General features: G+C 40.0%; 2 protein-coding genes across 4 annotated transcripts in view; one reads left to right on the plus strand and one right to left on the minus strand.

Moving 5' to 3' along the window:
• The first annotated feature begins 239 nt into the window (after positions 1–239).
• PSMD6 (proteasome 26S subunit, non-ATPase 6) lies at positions 240–6,738 on the plus strand. 2 transcript variants are annotated; one of them, XM_050904915.1, is made up of 8 exons: positions 240–406; positions 1,078–1,283; positions 1,839–1,984; positions 3,088–3,307; positions 3,416–3,524; positions 4,707–4,875; positions 6,208–6,285; positions 6,434–6,738. In XM_050904915.1, the coding sequence occupies exons 1-8, from the start codon at positions 262–264 to the stop codon at positions 6,528–6,530; spliced, it is 1,170 nt and encodes a 389-aa protein (XP_050760872.1). In that variant the 5' UTR covers positions 240–261; the 3' UTR covers positions 6,531–6,738. The 2 variants fall into 2 exon arrangements, with proteins under 2 accessions (XP_050760872.1, XP_050760873.1); XM_050904916.1 differs by having other exon boundaries at positions 262–287; positions 1,076–1,283.
• An 8,820-nt stretch (positions 6,739–15,558) lies between these two features.
• ATXN7 (ataxin 7) overlaps positions 15,559–25,870 on the minus strand; it is a 61,103-nt gene continuing 50,791 nt past the window's right edge. For both annotated transcript variants that reach the window (XM_050904913.1, XM_050904914.1), the window contains 8 exons: positions 24,518–24,770; positions 23,559–23,821; positions 22,672–22,754; positions 20,674–20,939; positions 20,057–20,255; positions 19,026–19,147; positions 17,780–18,737; positions 15,559–16,461 (listed from right to left, as the gene is read on the minus strand). In XM_050904913.1, coding sequence (XP_050760870.1) covers positions 16,444–16,461; positions 17,780–18,737; positions 19,026–19,147; positions 20,057–20,255; positions 20,674–20,939; positions 22,672–22,754; positions 23,559–23,821; positions 24,518–24,770 — 2,162 coding nt within the window. In that variant the 3' untranslated portion in view covers positions 15,559–16,443. The remainder of the gene's footprint in view (positions 16,462–17,779; positions 18,738–19,025; positions 19,148–20,056; positions 20,256–20,673; positions 20,940–22,671; positions 22,755–23,558; positions 23,822–24,517; positions 24,771–25,870) is intronic.

The following is a 25,870-nucleotide window of genomic DNA, read 5'->3' on the forward strand; positions in this document are numbered from 1 at the left end:
CCCCCTATGGACCGCACCGCGCATGCGCGCCCTCACAGCTGACACCCCCCCCGGTCCCCTGGGCAGACGCGCGGGTGCCGCCCCGCGCATGCGCGCCTCCCTCAGCACTCGCAGGCCTCCGGTCCGGCAGGGGGCGGCTGCGAGGCGGAAGCGCGCCGCCGTTTCCGCCCGTCGCGGCTGAGTCACTGGGCCGCGCCGCCGCCGCCGCCTGCCCGCCGCCGCCCGGAGCCGAGCTGCCCCGTCCAGTCTCGTCCCGCCGCCATGCCGCTGGAGAACCTGGAGGAGGAGGGGCTGCCCAAGAACCCCGACCTCCGCATCGCCCAGCTCCGCTTCCTCCTCAGCCTCCGGCCCCGCGCGCCCGACCCCGCCGCGCGCGACGAGCTGATGGCGGCCGTGCGGCTCCACAGTGAGTGCGGCCTGGTGCGGGGGGGGTGTCCTCTGTCCGTCTGCGGGGTGCAGGGGAGCCTCTCCCTCCCCCCGTGGAGGTGGGGCGGCTCTGTCTGTCTGTCTGTCTGTCTGTCCAGAGGCGTGCGTGTGTAGGCGAGGAGCCGGTCTGACTCTTTCTTTTCATTTCTCCCGGGGCGGTCTGCGTGTGCGTGTGTGTGTGTGCGTGTGTGCGTGTGTGTATGTGTGTGTGTGTTTTACACGTTTCCCAGCTGGAGGGCATCAGTGTCTCCCTGAGGCACGGACAGTCCGAGAGCAACGGCGGGGAGGGGAGGTGTGGACATATCAGCGTGGTGCCTTGTCCCCAGCTTTGGCCACTGTTAGCATCATGCTGCTGCATGAGTTGAGCACCGGGGTCCGCTGCGCTCAGAGTCGGATAAATAGTAAGGAAAATCCAAGTGGGAGAGGTGTAAAGAGAGCAGTGATAGAAAAGAGTCAGCAAAAAGAAGCGTGACAGGCAAGGCCTGCTGAAGCACTGGCTCCGTCACGTCTGGATTTAATAGGTACCTGGTCGTAGAAAGGGTGTAGCTGGCATTGACAATCACTCGTGTTGTCCTTCAGTGCTCTGCTCTAGAAACATGCACGCGCTTGTTGCAGCAATTAACAGCAGAAGCCTTCCTGCTTTTCTTTCAGATATGGCTCCGTATTATGAAGCACTCTGCAAGTCTCTGGAATGGCAGATAGACACGGATCTGTTGAACAAAATGAAGAAAGCTAACGAGGAAGAATTGAAACGTCTTGACAACGAATTAGAAGATGCAGAAAAGATCTTGGGGGAGAGCGAAATCCGAGATGCAATGATGGCCAAAGCTGAGTACCTGTGCAGGATTGGGGACAAGGTTGGTTCATGGCAGAGGCTTTATGGACTCATACTAAAAAGACTGCATTGAAATCCTCTTAGCTAGGCAGGTTCCAGTGAGCGCTGGGTGACTTACAGTGCATTTTCTCTATGGCACAACTCAGACATAGATGGGAGATAGGAGAGGGTGCTACTGAAATTTAAATTATCTAGAAAAAAAACAAGTAGCCCTTGAAAGAAAACATTTTTTTTTCTTGAAAAGGGAAAAAGTTATTTTCCATTTGCAGATGTTATTTTTCACTTTCCTTGTGTCGTTAGACTTTTCTAAGCTGTTTACATAGTGCAACATAATTTCAAGTTACAGAGTAGATTTTCATAGTGCTTAGATTTAAAAGATATATGAGGATCCCCTCTTTTCACTTGATTTAAACTTTGATTCTTTAAGATTATTCAGAATGCATAATGTTAAAGTTCTGTGGGAAGCTAACAAAGTCACGACTATCAGTGGAAGACAACACGTGTACTTAGGACAGACATTTTGTAAATATTCTAGGTGCTTTTAACATGCTTACAGTAGAAAATACTGTCTTGTTAGGAGGGAGCTCTGACTGCGTTCCGCAAGACTTATGACAAAACTGTGGCACTGGGACATCGTCTGGATATCGTGTTCTATCTTCTAAGGATTGGCTTGTTTTATATGGATAACGACCTCATCACACGGAACATTGAAAAGGCAAAAAGGTACTGCTTGGGTTGTTTGAGTGCACTAAAGCACTTTTGAGACAAACTGTAACAAAAGAAATGGAAGATAAATACTTTGCTGTCAAGAAATGACTAAGACTGGTTGTGAGACAGAATCACAGCGTGATGGGTGGGTGTTACCGTGAACTAGAGAGCTTCCTATTCCTGGATTTTTTTTTTATGAGGAGAAAGAGAAAAGAAAGGTTAATATTTTGTGTCAGCTATTTTCTAGCAGCTGACTTGATTTTAATTTGTAGCCCACCCCCCGCTCCCAGTTTTCTGTTCTGTCACTGTTAGAAGACAAATAACTTGGGGTGTGATTAGATTGTACGATGAAGTGCAGTGCAGGATTGCCAGCTGAATCCAGCTGCTGCCAGTGCCACCCAGCTGGCTGTATGAAGTGCCAGCTTTTCCTCTAGAAGCCAGAGCCCAGTGCCAGCACGGTGTGCTTTGGTGCAGCTGCCCTTCCCTCGTTTCCACTGCTAGCTTCAGTGTCTCCGTGCTCCCAACATTTTGAACTTCAGTGGTTCCTGTAGCAAGCTGCGGTTTCCAGTCTCTTTGCTGGTGCCATGAGACACCAAGGCAGAGGGGGTCTTCCCAGTTATCATGGCCCTTGGGCAGTGATTTTTTGTGTTGCCTTCTCAGCAGATTTTGTCTCAGCCTGTGCTCCTGCTTGAAGCCACATCAATTTTGTGTTAATATGATTCTTGAAAAGTGGCAACTTTTAAATTTTTTCTGTGCTGCTAGTTGGACGGCTTTGATTTTAGCAGCATAGGCAGTGGAAATATGTTGCCACAGCTGAGGTTGACAGTACAATTTCCTGCACATCTCAAAAGACTGTTGTCACAACTTTAGAGGCTATAAACTTTCCTTTCAGTTGAAATTTGCACTGTCCAAAAGTGTCTGGCCTCTCCTGTCCCAAGGAAGCCACTTTCCTACCCCGACAGGTGTACAAAGCCTGGACTGTTTCAACAAGTTCTAACATAAAACAAGTTATTCTTTCTCTAAGCACATGGTATCAGTTGATTTACTGTACTTGTTTCATGTAACTTATTACATAATACATCTACATACGTAAATATTTCTTTTTGTTCTATTTTAAGTCTAATAGAAGAAGGAGGAGACTGGGACAGGAGAAATCGTCTCAAAGTGTACCAGGGCCTTTACTGTGTAGCTATTCGAGATTTCAAACAAGCAGCAGAGCTCTTCCTTGATACAGTTTCAACGTTTACATCCTATGAACTTATGGATTACAAAACATTTGTAACATACACTGTCTATGTCAGCATGATTGCATTAGACAGGCCTGACCTTAGGGAAAAGGTAAGGAAAGCAGATGAAAACACCGGTTCAAACAGACGCAGCCTTTCTTTAGCCTGTTTACCTCCAGGCTGAAAGTGATGGTATTTAAACATGTGTGTTTGCTTTCAGGTTATTAAAGGAGCAGAGATTCTGGAAGTGTTACACAGTTTGCCAGCTGTACGACAGTATCTCTTTTCTCTTTATGAATGCCGTTATGCAGCCTTTTTCCAGTCATTAGGTAAGGCTGTGGTTTTTTCCTACAACACTGTTTCAGGTGCTTCAGTTATTTGTTTCAGATGATCTACACCTTTTGTGGAGTAGCTACAGTCTAGAACTAGAACTACTTTATGCACAAAAAAAAAAAAAAATTCTTTTTTTTTTTTTTAAAGTGACCTAAAATTTGCTGCTGTTTGATTTTTCAAACCAACCAACCTGTGCATACAGTGAGCTTTTTGAAAGGTCCCATATGATTAGGTGGAAAAGCATTTTGGAAATGGCTCTGTAGCACCATCTTACCTGAAGAGCCAGGTCAGGTGGGAAAGCTTTGAAAGGTTTTATCTTTGAAAGAAGTTCTAGGACTGATAGTCTAAAGGCCCTGAAATCTCAACCTGTAAAAGAAATTACATAGAAAGTTTTCATTGTTATTACCATTGGCTTTCTGCTCTGGTTTCTATGTAAAAGGGTGACACTGAAGAAAAGCCTTTCAGAAAACTCATTCTTGCCAGTTCTCAGACTGCTTGTTTTCCTTCTATGAGATTTGGAATACAAGAAAATAAGATATTTAGAAAAAGCAAAAAAGAACCCTTCATTTTGTGGAAGACTAGGCCTGATGAGATTAAAAGCTAAGGGCAACGTTTTTCTGTTGCTGGCCTTATCACTAGCTGAGAACTAAAACTGCCAGGAGAAAAAGTCACTTCAGTGCCTCGAAATCCTTGTAATTAATTTAAGAGCTATTACCAGAAAGTTAATCTTATTTCCTTACCCAGCTTTGGGTAAGAACGTTTCTTCAAGTAGTTAGGTACCAAGTACTGCTTGTTTCCCAGCACCACGCTGCTCCCATGTGACAGCAGATTCCGGCACTTGCCTTCAGTGAGGTGGTGCCCCTGCAGTGGAGGGGAGACTAGCTCACACCCTGAAAGGAGGATTCTGTGCTGACAGACGGGGTCTCACTAGCTTTGCCACGATATTCTTTCGTGTTATTACTGCTTCTGGTTCTAGAACTGATACAGATTATACGAACTTACTTCTCTGTAGTGTAGAGTGCCTTTCATATCCTGAAGTATGCAAGAATACAACATAGTTACGTTCACACTGATTACTTATTAACTGGTGTTACATGTTTTATTTGCATAACTGATACTTCACATTTCTTAGAGATTACTGACTCTTTTTTTTTTTTTTTTTTTTTTTTTCTTTTCAGCTATTGTAGAGCAAGAGATGAAAAAAGATTGGCTGTTTGCACCTCACTATCGATACTACGTACGGGAAATGAGAATTCATGCGTATAGCCAGCTCCTAGAGTCTTACCGGTCATTGACATTAGGATACATGGCAGAAGCATTTGGAGTCAGTGTAGAATTCATAGATCAGTAAGTTATTTGGCTTTTTAAGTTCATAAAGATCTCACTTTGCACCTTTTAATTATTTATAATGATCCCATTATGAATAAAAATCTTGGTTCTACTTTGATTCTAAACATGCCAAGTTATGTTTCTATGGAAGAGCTTGGCTAAATTTAAGTGAACCTCATGTTTCAGTAAAGAAAAGAGTTTTATTGCAGTCTCTCCTGACAACTTTTCCAGTATTTCTTTCACTCTAAATGCCGTATAAGAAACTAGTCTTTTATTAATAACTTTGTTCTTTATATTGCTATATCTATTGACCTCCATGTGCTATGAAACTCAAATCCTCAAGATTTTAGAGGATGACTTAGTTCACAACTGTGCGAAAACTTAACTGTTTCAACTTTGGGGATCTGCACATTTTATGTACCCTACAAGTCTCCTTATCTAGTTTTGCTTGCTTTCTGATATGTGGAGAGGCTCTGATGTTTTTCACTTAAACATACCCTGCAGTGTCAATTTGCAATTCTTTTCTAGTGTAAAACCAACAGATTTAGATCATGATGAGAACTAATGTGAAGTGAGAAGTTGGCTTTTACTCTATGTACATGAAACGCTTTGTTTCAAATGCCCTCACAAGACTCATTCTTCTTTCATAGAGAAGTTTTGGATTTTCTAACATAGAAAAGTGTTACAGAAATATGAATACTGCTTGAAATATTCAGAAATGAATTAATAGGTGTTTCAAGAGAAACCAAATACCATTCCATTCAAAGCTACATGTTTTAAAGTCATACTAGTTCTTATGCATCCCAGTAATTTATTACTAGTTGTAACTTGTCTTCCTGCTGATCACAGGAATATTTTCTTCTACCATCAGTAATGTGCTGTAGACCACCAGTTGATTAAGCAAAATAATAATTTTTAAAAAAGCAGCATATTTAGAGCTACTAGAGATAGGGAACTATTAAGAGACTTTTCCAATGAATTGACTGGCGTGAAGATATTTACCTCAGGATAAATTCCAAATAGGCACACTACCTGACTGCTGCCTTTGAATTTGAAGAGCAGTTGATGCTAAGCTAAGTGATAAATTTCACTAACTCAAGTATGACACTTTGGCCTGAGAAGTACTAAGACATTTTGTATTCAGATTGCTAGAATGATTACTCTTGTGTGTAATGTCCAAGCTTTAGTAAGATGAGGATGCATGAGATACCTTATGAAAATATATAGGCTGTTGCTTTAGAAATATAGTGTGGTGACACTGTTGTTTTGTAATAGCAGGTTCAGCGCTGCTAGGTCTACAAGTCCTTGGTGAAACATGATTTAACCAACTTTTTTTTTCTCTTTACGTAGGGAGCTTTCAAGATTTATTGCAGCTGGGAGATTACACTGCAAAATAGACAAAGTAAATGAGATTGTAGAAACTAACAGGTATGCTAACAATTCCTGGAAATCATTTTTGACAGCCCAGTTGAATTCTATACATTTTGATGACACTTATTACAGAAATGTAAGTGGCTTGGTGTAAAACATATTCTCACTTCTAAACCTTTTTTTTTTTTCCCCCCACAATTCCTAGGCCTGATAGCAAGAACTGGCAGTACCAAGAAACCATCAAGAAGGGAGATTTGCTGCTAAACAGAGTTCAGAAACTTTCCAGAGTAATTAATATGTAATTTTTTAATGCAAGGGAATGCAAAATTTAGATGTTTAAAACATTTTGGAAGTAACCTATAAATATATTGTATAACTTGGTATACTGTAGGTAAAAAAATTACTAGCGAGAGAGGTAGTGTTTTTACTTTCCACTTCATTATGTAAACAATATTCTGTTTTGGTGTATGGAGCCCAGTTCATTTATTAAATGTATGATACAGTTGGTGATCTCTTGTAATATACTTTGTTTCTTTACTTGACTGTGTATACAGTGTTCAATATTTAATAGTAAAGCAGGGTCAAGATCTGTGAACAGAGAGAATTAATGGCGGTTCTGTGCTTGCTTCTGTATTTGAATCAAAGGTGAAAAGAATCAGGTGCATAATAGTATAATAGTAGAGCAGCCAAAAATTTTAGTTGAGTTTGTGCACTGTCCAGACAGGACAGACTCTTGTTACGAGAGGATTACAGCTTCAGGGAGAAGGAATAAGGATGAAAATGACTGTGGTGAAGCAATAATAAAACCATGAAAACCGTAAGGACTATAACTTTGGGAACATCTTTAACTGAAGTAGCCTCTCCCTTAAAATGACATTTTTGCTAGCTGTTGAAAAGAAAGTCAGCATTACATTTGAAATGCCTTCCTCTGTTAGATTTGCAGATGTCAAAATGATGGTAGGAGCAGCGGAAGATACTATTGCAGTTTGACACAACTGATCAAATACGGTAGGGGGTTACGATTTCTTTCTTCACCACTGCTGAGGAATAAATGTTTCAGGCAGGCTGCTGCCATACTGATGACACAAGGGTTCTGGCTGTAGCAGAGCCTACGGCAGCAGCTGTTGACCCTGCTTGCTTGGCTTGGCTTGAGGTTTCTTTTTTCCTCCCAAAGAAAGTCTGTGACTTAGCTGTTTGATGCCACTGCACTTAGCAACAGAATCCACTTACTGTCGGTATTTGTTGCAACGTTTATGCTTGAAGTAACACCAACAGGTAGATATACCCACAGAGTGACCCTGACATTTGGATGCTGCTGTGCAACAGCTAGGACAGCGTGGAATTTCACATGCCCGCTCCTCTTACTGGGGGATCACGGAGGATCTCCTGTCTTTGAATCGCTGCCACCGGCCCGAGGTTAGACTCCTCAGCCACAATGTTGAGGGTCCATTAATATTCTGTGTCAAACTGTTCTGAAACCCAAAATATGACCTAATGAGTTTCGGATTTCTTTCACTACTTACTAGAAGCTGATTTGGGTTTTTTCTTTCGTTTTATTTCCAGGTAGCAGCTATTTAGCTAGAGTTTAAAGATTTAAATTTCAGACTACTGATTAGAAGAAAATTCTGATCTTCATTTTCTTCAGAGTAGTGAGAGTCATAACAGAGAACCCTAGTTTGTTTACTGTGTGGTTAGCTACTGATTCTGTATTTTGTGTGTTCACACACATACACTTCTTATAAAATTTTAATTTAGGCCAATATTCAGACTTTTCAGAGCTGCAATAATCTCTCTCAGTTTTTCCAGATCTGTTCCATATCAGATAAAGTACAGCTAGCTAGGAAGAGTTTAGTTCTGGCTGCCTTTTGGTAACATCTTTTCCACCTTCCATACATGCAAATGGTAAGCATATCAGAAGACCATACATACTACAGGTGGTATGGGCCGTAGGCTTCACTGAATTGAGGGATTTAATTTCTGGTGCACAGATGAATTTTCCTTTCCAACATATTTGTACTTGAACTGGCCTTAATGAACTATATCAAAGCTTCACAAAATAAATCTCAGGATTTCCATTCAGCCTATGTATTAGCATATATATTTTTAGCTGTAAGCTGAAGGGAATAGAAACTTTTACTCAAGAAAACTAGGCTAACATAGGCTTCATCCACTCAAGAGAAATCTTGCTGCTCTTTTAGTGTAGGTAAGAGCAACAGAAAAAAAAAACCAAACCAGAAATGTCTACTTTGTGGGGAAAATAACAGTATTACTGAAGATTCTTAGTGTGCTGCAAGATATTTGCAGAGCTTTCACTTTTTATTTTCTTCTAACCATCACTATCATCCTGCAGGAGGCAAGCATTTCAGGGTCTGGTGTTCTCTGCTCAGGTGGGTGAAAAATCAGAATGTTCAAAACCAGAGCAAAGCGAGAATTCCTTTTCAGTGTGCCTCCGATAAATTAATTCCAGTGAGAATCTGTGTCAAGATGTCAGCATTATCTAGAAAAATGCTAATTGTTCTAGAGACAATTTTTAAAGACCTCCTCTAAAGATCCTGCCTTGCCTTGCTCATTTTCTGATCTCAGCCTATGTCCTGCAAAGGAGGGTTCGGGAGGAACCTGCAGGGTTTCTTGACAAAGCTTTTTAGGCCAAGGCCTGGCAAGAAAGTCACGGCAATTTCACCTGAACAATTTTTAAGGCTTTCGGCAGCAGTTCGGCCTCTCAGCCGTGCCAAATAATAGTGGGATAAAATTCTGGACAGTTGCAGGGAAAAGCAACGCCTCCTGCAGTCCACAGCAGGATGCACAAAGCATAGCCAGAGCAGCTATTGACGTTGCTCTCCTGAAAAAAAATTAAAAGCAAGCTGGTACACAGTCTTTCCAAAGAGGGGTCTAGCATGGTCAGGCCTTGAGCTGATCAAGGGCGTAATTTTTTCCTATGTTATCATTTTTAACTGCCTACTTCAATTTCTATGTCAAATCAGAAAAAACCAGGATTTCTGCTGCCATTAAACCCTGAAGTAACTTCAAGTTACCTTTCACTGTCCCATGGTCATGTCAGTTTTACCTTTGGTTTATTTCATCTCATGATTTCCATTTGTTTAACTCTGATTGTGAGCGGCACTCAGGACACAGCCGTTCATACCTCGGTCTTGACACTTTTCCATGGATTTATAGTCCACATGCCAAAGTTGTACATTCTCTCTCTCGTAATTTAAGCTGGTGCAGTTCCTTGAACTAATGCCATTCTCCAGTTTCGCTTTGGAAGGCTGACTTCATACTAGCAACAAGGTAGCCAGAATCAGACACAGAGTTCACGATGCAGCCACACCAGGGAGACGATTTCCACCTTGCTCCGCAATACATTCCCTGCCATTAAGCTGTGGGAACCCAGGAGGGAAGGACAGGAGACGGGGTGTTGTAGGGTTTGTTAGTAAATCTCTGCTACAAAGTGGATGAAATCTAGTTTGTGTGCAAACATTCTTTGGCTGACCCGTCTCTGCTGACCTGCCAACAGCTCCGTTTCTTCTCTCACTGAACACTGGGCTCCAGAATTCGAGGTCTGGCCTTGCAGACAAGAGGCAAGGCCCTCGCTTTGCAAAAAGCTCACCTGTTGTGGACGGGAAGGGACGCAGGTGAAGGGGGCTCAACTGCAAAACGGAGGACAAAGAAAACTTCCAGCACTGCCAAAGAGCACCTAAACTGAGCAGCAACGCACCGTCCCTGCCGATGCTGAAGAAAGCTTTTGTACCGATTTGGCTACGCATGTCAATTCCAGCCATTTCTCATGGGCTCGGACAAAGCTTTTTGACTGCGTTTCTCAGGCCAGTTTTCGTCCTTTGCAATGAAGCTTGAAACCAGGTTAGTTTGAACAACTTCAGAACAGGTTTTCGAGATTCCCCTGAAGTTTGGTGGGCCAGAAAAAAAACAAAACAAGCATATGCCGCTTTTCTGCGACAAAGATCCCATGCTGCTTGTTAGGAACAAATCCAGCAGCTAACACAGTTCTGAGCCAAAGCACTGAGAAAAGCATTCAGTCAAATTCAGTCCCATGGTGGATCCTACAAGCCACGTGCGTTTGATTATTTGTTGCAATAATAATGGACCAACAGGAATTTGCATTTAAATAAAGCCAATTGCAAGCCCTTGTATTGGTTGTTTCGGTAGTTGGCGTAAGTAACGGCGGCCACAGAGCCCTTCAGCCTACAAAGGCAACGGGTGCCAGGGCCGTTCGCTGCTGGCCGGGCCGTACGCAGCGAGGGCACGGGGCCAGCTTCGCACCCCTGCCTCCAGAGCTGCGCGTGCTGCAGGTGCGGGACCAGGATTTCGGAGTTTTTCTACCAAAGGCAGGTTGTAGCCTTCGAGCCCAACACGTCTCCACCAGGAGAAGGCTGACACCGTCGGGTTCGAAGGACACATCACCAGCTTCCATTTTAAATGCAAAGGGCGTCGACAATATACGCACGTGCACCAAACCATACACACACAGAGAACCTCTGACATTTGGATTTGCATTGCACGCACGATCAGGCTCAAACTCCTACATCACCAAGTAACTCTTCCTGGATATAAACTGGAGTATTTTCCTATGAGACAATCAGTGACAGGAGAGAAACCGCTTTCTACCCACTTCAGGGAAGTCTGTGTTTACGGTGCTCTACTCCAGCACCGGTGAGAAGGCACTTTTCACGACAAACCCCTTTACTGAACGGAGAGAGTCACTGGGGGAAGCGATAACGCACTGCGCAGCCCCGCTCTCTGCCCCGAGGTCAGGGCGCCCTGGCACCGCGCTGCAGGGTGCCGGTAGCGGTGCCTAGCGCAGCAAGGAAAGGGGAGAGGGAAGACACTCCAAACCTGCAGAGCTCCGAGATACCTCAGAGAGCTCAGGGGTATATGGGACAAACACATCTTTTTCCCTTTTTCTTCACCTTACCAGTTGTAGAGGATACAGAACCCTATTTTAAAGGCAGTTAAATGCAGAATTAATCCTTCAATTTTGCAAGCAGATGCAGACAGCTCAGAGTTACGAACTTGCCTGAATGTGATGACAAGCAGAGAACTCCGCTCCGCGAGCTCCCGTCTCCTGCACGCTCCGTGCTGCCGTCACTTATACAGCCCAACGCAACCAACTTCAGTGCCAACAGCTTATACAGGATGGCGCGCAGACATTGGAAATTCCTACTAGAAAAAAAAAGACATTTGCAGGAAGGCGAGACAAAAAAATAAATAAAAATCTTCAGTCAACGCAGAAGGTAAATCTAGAAATATTAGAAGTACTCATTATAAAAAGACAAAGCAGAACCTGCTTGTTGCCTGCACCCCATTTATATGTTGTAGCATTTATTCCAAATACTAAGGAAAACTTTGTTCTTACTGTTAGGAAAAAAAAAAAAAAAGAAAAAGAGAGAGAGAGAGAGACTAAAGGAAGCATTGCCACCGATGTAACTATGAAGTCCTGTCCCACTAACCGGAGTTTTACCGGTCTTACAAACGGCTCCTCAGAAGTCGTCCACCACACACGAGTCCCGAGTCACATGCAGAGAAAAGCCTTGCAAGAGTATTTAACCTGTTGAATTCACAGACGGGATCTTTAAACTGTGAAAACACAGAAGCTTCCCCCCTCCCTCCCCCCCCCCAAAAAAAGTAAGGAAGCATGACCGTTCAACATACAACCCCGAACGCGGTAAAAGCTGCTGCTCATTATTCTATTTAGAAAACAAACAATCTATTTAGAAAACAAAACAAAGCATGAGCCTTAAGTAACAAAACAACCTTTGCACAGGAAAAATACTGCGGAGTTGATAGAGGCACCTCTGAAACCAGGGACCAAAAACCCCGCAGGATGTAAAATCCGACCCTACCGGGCTGACTTTGTAGCCGCTCTCGCGACGCTGCCGTACAGTGACAGAATTTGACCACATCCAATTCTCTGAAATTAGTTCACATAGGCACCGATACAGATAATGTTTTCCTTTAATGGTGAATGATTTTATAATGAAGCAGAAACATATAATGTATTCCATGCAACCAACCTCATTTATTGAAAAGTCCTAATTTTATTGCCTTGTTTAGTAACATGTTTGTTCAACAAACTAATCTTTTTCATGAAGCAAAGCACAACTTTTTCTTATAAATAGTATAAATTATTTTATTTACAGAAACTTGTTACAAAACAAATAGACTATATATTTATTTTTCTTTTAAATATCCAAAGTAATTTTTCTATCCCATGACATTTGTTCATGTACTATACAGCAGCCAACACAGAGTTCAGCTGATCAGATGCTCTTGATTATGTATACAAATTATCAAACTATTCACACATTTTACACAGGAGATTGCTTTTAGAACCAGGCTCAACACCGAGCAAGACGCTTTCAAGGCCTACATTCACATTGACATTATGTAGTGCTCATTTTAAAATTATCTTTAAAACGTAAAATATCTTGCACAAAAGGTAAAAATGATTATTTTCTGCTGAACAGTGAAACATTTAAGAATCTTTCTAAGCCCAATTCCCTCCTCCAGGACAGAATGAGTGAAAGACGAGAGAGAGATTCCTTGGCAAGAGAACTCTTACAGGAAGACAACTGCCTTAAAAATGTCATTTGGAAATCACATCTTTATTTTTTTAATGGTTTTAAGAGGTACTCACTTGGGGTTTTGTTTGTTTTGTTTTCCTGGAATACCAACTATTTTGAACATTTTCTAAATTATTTCATTTATGAATACCGTCCCCGCTCCCTCCCTTCCCAAAATGAGACAGTTAAAATAGACTGCTGGTTAAAACCATGTTTCAAACCCTTGGCATTATATTAAATACGAGTTATCAATGGGATTGTTCCAACACAAGGTATTCTAATTAAAAGATTTTACAAAAGTTACCAGCATCATTCGCTTTCTTTTGTCAACCCATCTCATTAATTTCAGAAAATATATATATGTATGTGTGTATATATATACACGCACACATACATATGTATCCGCACACATATATTATATATAGGTGGAAAAAGCAAGCTCCAAAATTTCAACTGAACATTCAAGTCTTTTAAGGAGAAGCTGTCTAAACAGTCCAAGCTTAAAACTAGTTATATCAGGCACTTTCAGTTTTTCCGTTAGTTTTAAACCACATGAGACCCACACAAATGCGCACGCACACACACGCACACAAACACTAAAAAAAAAAAAAATAAAAAAAAAAAAAAAGAGAGAAGCAGTGTGTCACTGAACTAAATGTAGTCTTCTGGGAATCAGGCAACTGATAAGCAATGCCGTATCGACCATTTCGGCTCCAATCCTGCGCTCGGGTTCCCGCGGCAGAACCCGACCGCAGGACCCGGGCAACGGTTGGCGTGTATCCGCTCCCGAGACATGGAAAGGGACACAGCCTTCACAAAACGGAGGCATCCCTTCAGTTGCAAAGTAGGCATGTTAACTATTGGCTTGGCAGTGAACCACTTCAAATTATAAAAAGGTATTTGCTTTTTTTTTTTTTAATTAATTAATAAATAAATACTAGATGATCTCAATTGTACCAAAACTGGATATAAGAAAAAAAGACCTGTGCAAAAATACATATTTAAATATGTACAATCAATTAACAAAATATGTCTTCTGAAATAGGGATACTTCAATATTTATAATAGAACAAGAAATTCCAAAATAAAGATACAAAAGTATGTTTTTTTTTCTTGTATAATTCTTTGTTCATCATTGCAGCAATTTTTTAGGTTAAGAAAACTGCAGGAGTCATAACGAGAAGTTGGAAAGACTATAAAAACTGTATCTCTTAAATTAATACCAAAATCTGTCTAGAAACAACCCAGCCACTGCAAATTCAATTTTGCAAGGAAAATTAATTTTAAGCTTCCTTAATTATTTACAGTAAGAACTATGTGACAATAAAAGCTTCAGGAACAATGTTCTGCTTATAACCAAGATCTAAAACATAATATTTAAGCAGGTCTATGCTCAAGGGCAGACAGAATTTACGATGTTCTAACTCTCTACTCCCAATGGCTTAAACCCACATGCCGCAGGTGACTGCAGACACTGGCTCTGTACGAGCAGCGAGCAGGAATTCACTTTTTAACACGTCTGCATGCTATCGAAGGAGCACGAATTTGCCATTATGCTTTCAGATCAACAGAACCTTAACAAAAACAGAGGAGAGTTCGATCACAAACTCGCTAGCGTTCAATCTTGCCAAATTTTTGTTTCCTTTACCTTGGTGTCTATCAAGAGTCAAATTGCACTTGTGACTGACGCTATCCTGAAGCGGAAGCTCTGCCCCAGGGACTTCATCAGAGCGTGGATTTCACTCCAAACGTGCAGGATTTAATACGCTTTGATTTCTCTTTGTGGCATATCACTTTGGTTCCTTTTACGTTAAACCAATTGCAGTTCTAACAAACCTTTCAACAGGGCATCTTATTAAATACGAATCCTTTTGTTCCTGAAAAGTTGTCTATTTTTTTTTTTAAGTTTGCATAATAAGTGTCTCTAGTACGTTGCTTTCTCAATGTCATCTTTTGTATCAATTCAAAGTGTCTGCATAGAGGCTTCTTGTTGTTTTGCTGTATAACAATGATTTCATAGCAAGTTCAGGTTAAACTGAAAGCATCGTTAGGTAAACAACTAAGCAACTGCTACTCAGAGTGGCTTTGGATTCCCTGATGTACTACTTGCCACCAGAACCGGGGAGAAGGCTGGGCTACGCGAACAATTGGACAGGCTCAGATTGTCTCTTCTCAGCAATAGCTGGTGCCCCTTTAAGGCAGAAAAAAAAATATCTTCTTGGTTAGGAATTGGTTTTCCTTTGCTTTGCCCCCTTAATGAAGGTTTAGTCAGTTTTGAGACTTTACCTGACGTTTAAAAACTTAACAAAAACACCCGGACAAATCAAATCATAATACAATAAGCCCTTTAGCGGAATTCACTTTTGAGGTGTTCTGAAGCAAGACAAAATATTTCATAAAAATTGACCGGACTATATAAAACTGTGTAAAGCCCCCTTTATTCACAAAGCCTGGGTAGGCGTGGGATGACTGTGACGCACACATCTGCGCTTTACGGTGAACTCTGCTGTCAAATTGGCATTGATGCCAGAATTTTGGAAAAAAAAAAAATCTTACTGAGTGGTTGAAAGCGTAACATGTTAATGATTTAGTTCTACAAACAAGGCATAAAGAAACTGACTTTTATGTTTTTTAGAAAATATTTAAATACTTTAAATACTTAGTTTTAAAAGGGCTACTTTAACCGGCTGGAAGGCAAATCCAGCCTAATTTAACCAATAGAGTTGTTATTTTTTTAAATAACAAAGGCCTATGGTATACAGTATAGGTCAATAAATACGTTCTTTGGGCACATAGTTTTAGAGGTTATTTGCCTTTGTTTGATGGTTTTGAATTTTTTAAAAAACAAAATTAACTTTTCTTCTGCAATCAAATCTTATTCAAAATAATAGAAAGTAGGTTTTGTATCATGCAAGTACGACATTTTTATACTTGTTTTCTGAGCGATGGCCTCAAACAAGTTTTTCTGGGTTTTGTTGGGTTTGTTTTGTGGTGTTTTTTTTTTTTTTTAAACTCCTGATAGCTTCTTATCCCAAATTACTTGCAAAAGGCTGGGCAAAACACAGACTATTTTTTGAATTGTGCTATTTTTATATTCCATTAAAGGAACATTGCTATAAAAACACTAAAGCCATATTCCCTTCTTGAGGGCTTCTTTCCATTGTGCCTCACACATTTTTCCCCCTTGTCACGGGGTCCTCTCCATTGAGGGTGTCTGTCTGGTCAGCTATCACCTACAAAAGACACCATCAGTATAAAAATAAGTCCACAGTAACGTTTATTTCCCCCCAAAAAACATTCGTTTGCCCAGCCAATCTATGTCAAATAGTGGCAAGATGATGTACTCCTGTAAGTAAAATCTCACAGATTTGTAGCAAACAGTTCAGACCACCGTTAACACTGATAAGAGCAATTATGTGGCTGAACTTCATCCAGTGTCCATTTCTAGTATATTCGCTGCTACAGACATGGCTTCAGGGAAATTCCTTGTTTAAGTGACAGTCCAGTAGATTTCCACACCTGAGGACCATGGGAAGTTGGGAAAACTCAAGGCATCTTGGAGTCCAGAAATCCAAATGGAGGTTTTGCTTGTAGTGAAAATTGTCCAGTTCGTTTCTCACCATGGTGCATTCAGCTATCAGGGACGTGCCTTTGGCTTTGGAGCAAGCAAAAGAAACAGAAGGATGGGTGATATAGCAGATGCCCTTAAAAGACATTTTCTGGGTAACGAGAGCATATTCGGGGGAGAATCAGCAGGCACAACGCGACACCACTAACATGCGGTTGGCTTCTCCACGACTTGACAATTCTCAAGCTAAAGCTCTTTAAAGTTATAATGGTTTCAGACATTATTTCCTTCCTTCATTCACTCAAATTATATTTCTCCTTTATTTATATTGCATAGTTGAAATAGTAACTATTAGATAAGTCCAGAAATAAATTCAGCCATCTGAATGCTTTTTTTTTGTTACAGTAAACACAACATAATGGTGGAAATCTTCCTCTACGGCTGAAACTGAACATTAAGAAACCATTCCGAAAAAGCTCCTACTGACCTCCTAGCTCTCCAGGTACACAGATTTCAGGTTATTAGCACCAGAGGAAACAAAAGGTTTCTTGGGTTTTCAATCTCGAAAAATCTAGTTCTAAAACTACTCTCTAAAATTCCATCTTCTACACTCTCCTTGAGCTATATCAAATTATTTTTACCCCTCCAAGTGATCCTCCAAGTCAATTTGAATAGTATTATTAAGAAGTCTGAGCTACCAGTTTCTAAATTATCTCTCATCCTAGCTTACCAAGAACTTTCCTTCCCAATACACTACTTTTCCAGTGCGATTTGTTTAAAAAAACAAAACTCCAAACTAATTTTTAAAATGGGATCTTACCTATTCATGAGATCTGCTTCCTTTAGAGTAAATCTGTTTGCTTTACTGACTAAAAAAGTTATCTATCTTATTTATATTAAGGTATTATATCTTATTTATAACATTTAATCTTGTTATTACTACGAAGTTAGTCAATGACACCTTGGGATAACAGGCTTATTTTATCACAGTATCACAGTTCTGTTATCAGCATCATTATGTTCCACTTTGTCGAATGTTTATTACTGACACAGAAACAAGAAGTCAGGCTGAGACATGCAGCTCAGTTCCATGGCTGGCTAGCAAGATTTATTTTTAAAATGTGAGGACTGAATTTCATCTGAGAGCAATTCACAGGCAACATCTAATGAACTTGGAACATCATATTTAGGGTTACTTTAAAAAAAGCTACACTTCATGAGAGTGTTTATAGAAGTCTTGTGTAAAGGTACTATAAAACCACTCAAAATCAGTAGTGGACAAGAGAGCTATCTTTTACTTCAATAGGATCTGGAATTGGCTAGCTAATAATTAAGAGAACACATGTAATACAAGCATGTGAAGAGGCATGTTCATATTGGCTTAGTTCGAGACAAAATTTCATACCTGATGAAAAAGAGAGTTGTTCATCAGTCCTTGCGTCCCTGGGATTGCACCAGTGTGTTTTGCATGAACATTGTTCACCGATGTCAATTTGGCAACTTTGTTTGATTTGCTGCTGCTGCTGCTGCTGTTTATGCTGCTTGAACCAGGTGAGCACTTTCTTTTCTTTCCTATTAATTTGTCAAGGGAAGTATGCGAATGTGAAAAACTGCTGTGTGAATTTACAGTCAGCTCGCTGGACTGATGAACAAACGGCCCTAAGGAGAGCGTGGAGTCGCTGCTGTTCATCATCACACTCATTCTCTTTATCGATTCTGCAGGGCTTCCAGTCGGAGGACCCCTCCCTGATTGGTCATGTTTGAGGCTAACAGAGTTAGCTTTGCTAGTCATACAGTTGAGGCCAACGCTGTGGGACGAAGCTGTCACCGATGGATGATAGGAGGTCCCAGAGTTTCCAGAGTTAACCACACAGTTTTTTCTAAAGGACTCCGTGGAATGAGAAGGTGCTAGCAGTGCGGAACTGTTTTTACGCTTCTTTCCTGAGCCGCCGCTGCTACTGACGCTGCCGGTACTGTTACAGGTGCCACTGCCAGCAGAAGATTCCTTAGGTTTAAAAGATTTGCTGGATTTCATTTTCTGAGGTTTGCTGGGCATAGGTGAAGGTACAGAGGAAAGCACTGTAGGTGTTGAAGGGGATGAAGACACTTGTCTTGATTGCATACTGCAGACAGGATCCACTGCACCCAAACTAGCAGGATTGGCATTTAGTGTCGTTCCATGCGATGGTACCGATTTATTATTCAGAGACACACAGGAAGGAGATACCAATGCTGGCGATGACATAACCGTGGTGGGTAAGAGGAAACCTGCTGCACTGACACCGTACTGTGAAGCAGGCATCGAGTTTGTCCGATGTGGTGCACGAACTGATGCTGTGTTACTAGATGCCGGAGGAATTTTCCTGCAGGTGAACAGAAGAACAAACAAAAACCTACGTAGCTACCACTCTTTGGAATAACACCCAGTCTAATAATGCTACGTTAAAGTGGTTGTATCTTGAGGTTGATTAATGCCACTAAACTATTTTATTTAATTAAAAGTTAACTGTTGCAAAAAATGTAAAGCATAGACTATCAACCTTTGATCCGATTAATCTGAACACAAGATTACTGTTCTTCAAGTAGAATCACAGGCTTCATGTATTTCTACAGATACCAAGAAGAATAAGAACTCTTTCACTTCTACTCACTTCCACATCTGTGAATTAAGATGCTTCTCCAACATGAAGTCAAGTGCACATCGAATATGATTCCACCGCTTGTCAAACACGTAATAACCTCTTCCAATTTGCCGACTACCAAATGTGCAAAACTGAAAAGATAGATTTTTATTGGTGTTTTCCACTTTCAGTAACAACTCTCTGAATAACAATGCACTTGTTTATAAATAAATATTGCTAAATTAATATGCTTTTAGATGTTTAAATCAAGGATAAAAAATATAAATTAGAATTTTTATTTCTATGGTATAACAACTATTTTAAATTTTTGGCCTTGGTATATTGGGATCATTTTCTTCCCATCTGATACTCCCATACTTGCGGTCAAATCTGAATCCCTCTGATTAAACAGGCAAGGACAGTAGTGTGTGTTTGTGTGTGTGTATAAAAACATTATATATATATATATATATATATATATATATATATATATATATATATGTAACATATGCTTCTGAGGAGCTACCAGCTATCTGTTCGTAGTCTGTTTTAAAAAAAAGGAGATAATTTGATATACAGGCTAGGCAATAAAGCTTGTGCTTTTAGCTAGACTAACTAGCTTTTGTCAAGATTTAAATATTAAAACAACACATTACTGCTACCTTTACTGTGAGGATTAGCAACTTGAGTAAAAAAAAAAGTGCGTGTGTGTGTGGGGGAAGTCCAATAAAAAAACCAGTCTCACCAAAAAGGCACTGTGTACATGTCCTTATTCCAAAACCACAGCCCTTTAGAGCAGCTACCAATTTCATCTTCAGTATTTTGGTATTTTGATTCTTTTGGACTGGGGAAGTGAGCTCCAAACATATTTCTTTAGCATGTTTACTTTGCAACTACAGTTATACCTTCACTACCTACTAGGCAACAAAATAATTTTCTTAAAAGTCTAGAAGAAAAAAAATCACATACCCAACAGAAAACCATCCTTAAAACCCCCAAGTAATTTGTTTACAAGTTCAGAGCCAGCGAGAGACCAAGGTTAACTTTTACTTAAAACGTACAGCGGCTGGTTGAGGATGATGACCTGAATAATGACAATCCAGTTTTTCAACAGGCTCTTCTTTTTCATCACATTCTCCCTCATCACTGGATAACCGAGATGCTGGCTCAGCTGCAGGCAAGGGAGGGTGCGGGGACTCGTGGACAGAAGGAGACTCGCTAGGGGCATTTCCACTGTGCTGGGCTGGACAGCCTGGAGGCCTGGGCAAGGCAAGCAGTAAAGGTGTTAGTGAACTAAGTCTAGTTAAAAATTCCAAGCTTAAGTGCTTACTGTCACTGACAGAAGGAAATCTACATTAACAGACTTCTGATGTTTTCCATAGTCTCATAACACATGTACAAAGAGGAAGGGCAGGAGGTATGGTACCCCTGGAAAAGCAGCATTGCCCAATCGTTGCTGAACCACTTTCAGTGATGCAAGTCAGCTTTTACTATTTCAAACACCAAACCCTCCTCGCTAGGAGTTACAGCTCAGCATGTAACTGCTAATTGCAGACAGTCACCAGGCCTAGAGCAAAAATACTGCCCTGTCCAACAGATCCATATCGCTCTTTCAAAATCCACCTGATGAAGCTACCAGTATTAATTTCATACCATTGGATCTGCAGATTTTCCTTACCTTGGAAGACTGGGGGGGTGAGGTTTGGGTTTATTAGGTAATAAAGGCTTTGATTCTGTAAGAGTAACTCCATGAGAATTTTGGTGCAGCTCCTGGGAAGTTTTAGTAGGTGAGGGATGTGGTTCCCTGAGAGGGGGCATCTGCTGATGATGATCCGAATGTCGAAGAAGTTCCTTTTCCCTGGTTTTGCTTTTGTGCTCGGCTAATAACACATCAAATCGTTTTCTTCGACCCTGTACAGCCCTCCGCTGGGTTAAGGAATGTGTCTGCAAAACCATGAATAAATCATTAATCCCAGGCTATTAGATTTGTGGAAATCAAACACTCAAAACACGTGTCTAGAGCTCTGAAACAGAGAAAATCATCACACTCATGGTTTAGTAAACAACTGGAAGAATGACTTTGAAGACAAACTTTAAAATTGCTTGGTGAATGATTATGTCCCTGTCTGATCCAACATAACAAAAAAAAAAAAAGCAATTGAGTAAAAGGCTTCTTTCAAATTTCTTTTTAAAAAAAGAAACTGCCAAAGTTCTTACAAGGTTAAGACTAGAACTGAAAATCTTTTTTACATTGATGTCTTACTTGCCAACTAGTGTACAACCAAAAATACTAAAATATTTACTTTCACTTATGAAAATATTTAACACAATAATGTTTAAAATCAGACTTTTAATGGGAGACATGAAAAATATTTATAAAAATACTTTGCTTCCTTCTATATACTAATATATTCCTTGAAAACCAATGTAATCAAATAGATATTAAGGAATGCAAAAAAAATACAGCAGAATCCACAGTCAGACAGAACTCGAAGTCCTTTGAGTGTCCTGAATGCTATACATAGTAAGATATATATGTGTATATACGGCACAAATTCCCGGTAAAGTGAAATAGATGGATTGTTAAAGTCACATGCGACAACACCTTTTTTTCATACGGCATAAAAGGTTTGATTGGGTTCATTTTAGTAGGTAAAAATTATCATCACGTAATTCAGACACAAACAGCAATTCCAAAAAATATTTTATGAGTAGGTATAATATAAGGAATTGCTGAGAAACGTTTTTACTTTCTCTTTTACACTTTTTATTTGCCTACTTCTCTTGTAAAATCTTGAAGCTTTTCCCTCCTCTATTAGCAAAACAATTGCCTCCCCCCTGTAATTCCAAAAGGGCAATGTGTTCAAGTTCAGTTCCTCTGGGTCATTAGTACTAGCTTCATTTACCTTTGTTCTGTAGGTGGTTTATTTACCAGATGCTTCCCCTACTGACAGTTTAGCTGCTTTGCAGGAAAGTAGCTAAATATTACACAATTGCAGGGGATCTGGATTTTTGGTTCCTCGGGACTGATACCCCTCTGTCCCCCAAGATTTTTGAGCCAGAGGACACATTTCATCTGACTGAAAGCTTTTACGGATTGTTTAATTTAGAGTTTGACCTCTAGGCATACTCCATGGCTTTTTCAGAAGACTCATTTCTGAGTTGGCTGTAGTTGTACATCAAGCAGTATTAGCATTTACACAAATATCTCCTGAGTATCTGCTGCAGACTCTGCTGGGGGGAAAGGATGGGGTGTGAGAGGGGAGGAGCTTGATTTATTTAAATCCTGCATAAACAAATAATACTTTTAGTGCCTATGAGGAATTTTAAAATTCATGATCTATGACCCAAAGGTTATCCTCAAAAAGAAGAACGTGCTGGCTCCCTACTACCTACATGTGGAGTAATGTAATCTGTCCCATGTCAACATCCATGTTTAAAGGGTTTATACAAAAATACAGATCTCCAGGTTACTTTAAGAAATACGTTTTTGGATAAATAATTAACTGAACTTCGAAAACAATTCCTTCTTGGTTCTGGGCAACATGTTTTGAGAGGTACCAATTACAGTGGTAGTTACTGACAGCAAGAATTTGTAGTTTTCTGTTTTCTGTCATATTCCTCAGGAAATTGAATTAAAACTTTACATAATCCTATTCTGATTAAGACGTCCTACCTTGCATGTCAAAGACCTAGTACAAGGTTTCCTGGTTTCCACATCAATGACACCACAGTATATATCAGGATCAAATTCTCTCTCTGTCAAAAGTACACAGTATTGAAAAGTTATCAAAAGACATTTTGAAATACTAACATTTATTTTCATTACAAAAATTAACCACATTGGAAACGGTTTTCAAATGTAACACAGGCAAATGTACAAATAAAAATGCACAATAAAATTGTACAAATAAAGTTTTCTACACTCTCAGCAAGTTCACAGTGTGCTGAAATACAGATCTCAAGTCTACAAACAGAACGGAGAAATTTACAGCTGTAAGGGACCCCAAAGGAGGAGTAGATCCTGCATGTTAGGATTAGAGATCACCATCAATACGAACTGTGATAAATAAATGGTGGGTTTTTGTTGTTGGTTTTGGTGTTAAGAACTTTTCTACCATTCTACTAACACTCAAAGTTATTGTGTTTAAAAAGTGTAAAGAGCAGTCTGGGTTTACATTTTTGAGTTTACGAGGTGCTAGTTGTTGCGTTTTCTATGTCCATTTGGACCTTCCGTATAGAAAGAAGGAAAAAAAACCCTTTAAAGATAGTAGAAGAGCGTAATTTTAAAACCTTAAGAACTGACAGGCCTTTGAGGTCTCTATGGTTTCGGAAAGCAACAGCCACATTTCAAGTTGTTTGCATCCTTTAAGAGTATGTCAAGTTATAGATTTAAATTCTAATATATAAAACGTACCTAATCACAAGTTACAGCGTTATAAAAGTGTTTACTTCTGAAATTCATATCTATATGAACATATATATTCATATATATTCTGTATATGTATTTCCATAGATACACTACTAAGAGGAATATAGCAAATAATAATTAAAAACAATTACCTGACAATCTTTTATGTAAAAATTTCCTATTATTTGTATTTTCTTCAGGTTTCTTTTCCAAAAATGGAGGCACAGAGAGAAGACCTTTACCATTCAGTATCTGTCCAGGGGAAGGCAAGGGTGGCTTTGGTATTGAGGGACAATTAAGGCCAGTCTTTATTGAGGAACTCACAGTAGTAGAACAAGTTGGACCAACAGCAGCTTTCAGTTGGGCACCATCTATCTTTGGATGAATCTTTTCCACTTTGACAGATGGAGTCATACTATTATTTATGAAAAACAAAGCGGGGAAAATCGAAAATTATAGTCATAAATTATAAAAAGTACTTAAAATATACTATTACTCAACAATACTCTGATCTATTCACAATGCAAATGTAGACCTTCCTCCTTTATTCCCAGTTTTCTTACTCTTATCTTTTTTATTTTCACATTCTTTATGATGTCCATGATCTCTTCTGTCCTCTTTTCCCCCATTTCCTTGTAAGTATTTCAGAGAGTCATCAGGGACTTCAGAAACTGTTATTTGGATTCACAGATACAGCGTATCACCAAAGCAACTGGAATGGGCCTGTTATGTCCAGTGAGAAATGCCCCACTCTGTGACAGTAAATTATATTATCAGTTCTGCAATCTCAAGCGTGCAGGTCAAAAATCACCTCAATCAGAGCTAAAACTCCCTTATGATCAAAGTATGCAGATCAGATCAAAGAATTAAGAGCCCCTAGTAAAATGACCTTTATTTATAGCTATTTAAGATGCAGCTTTGCAAGAGTTCTTGTTCAACACAGTCATGAGTATTATCTATAATCTTAGACTAGGCTGCTGGAAAAGATCTGGAGGACTTTAAAGTGATTATCTCTTAAACCAAAAACCTTCTAAACAAAAGGAAATTCTACTGATATAGCAGTGTCTATGCAAGTAATAACATTTAATTCTTTGTCAAAACGCATACTCACATTTTATCATGGGGAACTTTGCTATGCTGTACCGAATGCATTAACCTGTTGTTTCCGCTGATGTGCAGCTTGTCTTTGGGTGATTTCAACAACTTGGAATTTGATGATGATGCACTAGTACCTCCACTGGATGAACGATTGCTCCCACTTCCACTGCTACCTTTGTTTTTTGAAGGGAAAGATGAAATGAGGGAAAATACTGAAGAGGAGGGAGGAGTCAAAGGCGGCTTGCTGGAGGAGCTGTGTCTTCTTTCTGAAAAGGAGAAAAAAACAGAGGGTTTAAGCTCCCATACAGAAACAATTCTTAAATACTTCATGTTGTCATTTACTCCATTAACATTTTTCCTTTATTGGCTTGGGAGGTCCCCTGCGACACACAGAGCATAGAGGATTCAAGCCTCACTGTAATCCACGAGGCTCCACTCATTGCTGGTCCCCAGTCAGTTACGGGAGTCTCTTAACTTTGGGAGCTACATTCCTCAGCCACTAAAGCTTAGCATTTCATAACACTCCCCACTCTCTCTCCATCTTAAAGAACAAGAAAGTGAGAACCAAACCTAGACCTCAGACACAAAGCAAAGAGACCGCTATCCTCAGGCCAAGCAAGCTTAAATATCAGATTTCCTCAAAGGATAACCATTATCTGTAAGTATGTCTCCTAATGGTCAAAACTGTATTGGAGCCAACATTTCAACTTTCACTTCATGACAACCTTTTGGTATGGTCTACTAGACCTCCAGTGTGGAACACCCCTGAGAACAGCAGCTCAAGTATTGACCTCCATTGCTTTTTGGGGTGTTGTGGGGGTTTTTTGTTTTGTTTTCCTCTTATTAATTTATTATTTTTTTCATAGTATGACCAGTTTAGGGAGGACTTCTATTTAGGAACATCAAAAGGAGCAACAGATATTCTTCCACAAAAAAAAAAAAAAAACAAACCACAAACCAAAAAACTGAACATTTGAATTAAGAGTGGTCAAGTTCCATCAATGAATGCGTTGGAAAAGAAATTATTTAATTAACGTTAAACCATTAACATTAATATATTGCTAGGATCATTTCAGTTAAAACAGTGTATATTATAAAGGTAGTTCTTCGGAACAACGAATTCTCAGTCACAAAACGCATGACAGCTTCAGGGAGTACCCAGCTCTGCCTACACATGGACATGTTAATTGACCGTTTGCTTGACTGATACTTGGACACCTGTGATTCCTCGATCATCTGTGTAATCACAAGATATGCAAACCACAGATCTAAGAAAGAACTAAGAATTAGCAGGTTCATCAAGGGACTGGAAAGGCACCTTTCTCCTCGACAGCGGTAACACCTCTTTCTCAGCCAAGTATTGTTA

The sequence above is a fragment of the Gymnogyps californianus genome, chromosome 13 (assembly GCF_018139145.2).
Source record: "Gymnogyps californianus isolate 813 chromosome 13, ASM1813914v2, whole genome shotgun sequence".
In the NCBI taxonomy this organism is placed as follows: domain Eukaryota; kingdom Metazoa; phylum Chordata; class Aves; order Accipitriformes; family Cathartidae; genus Gymnogyps; species Gymnogyps californianus.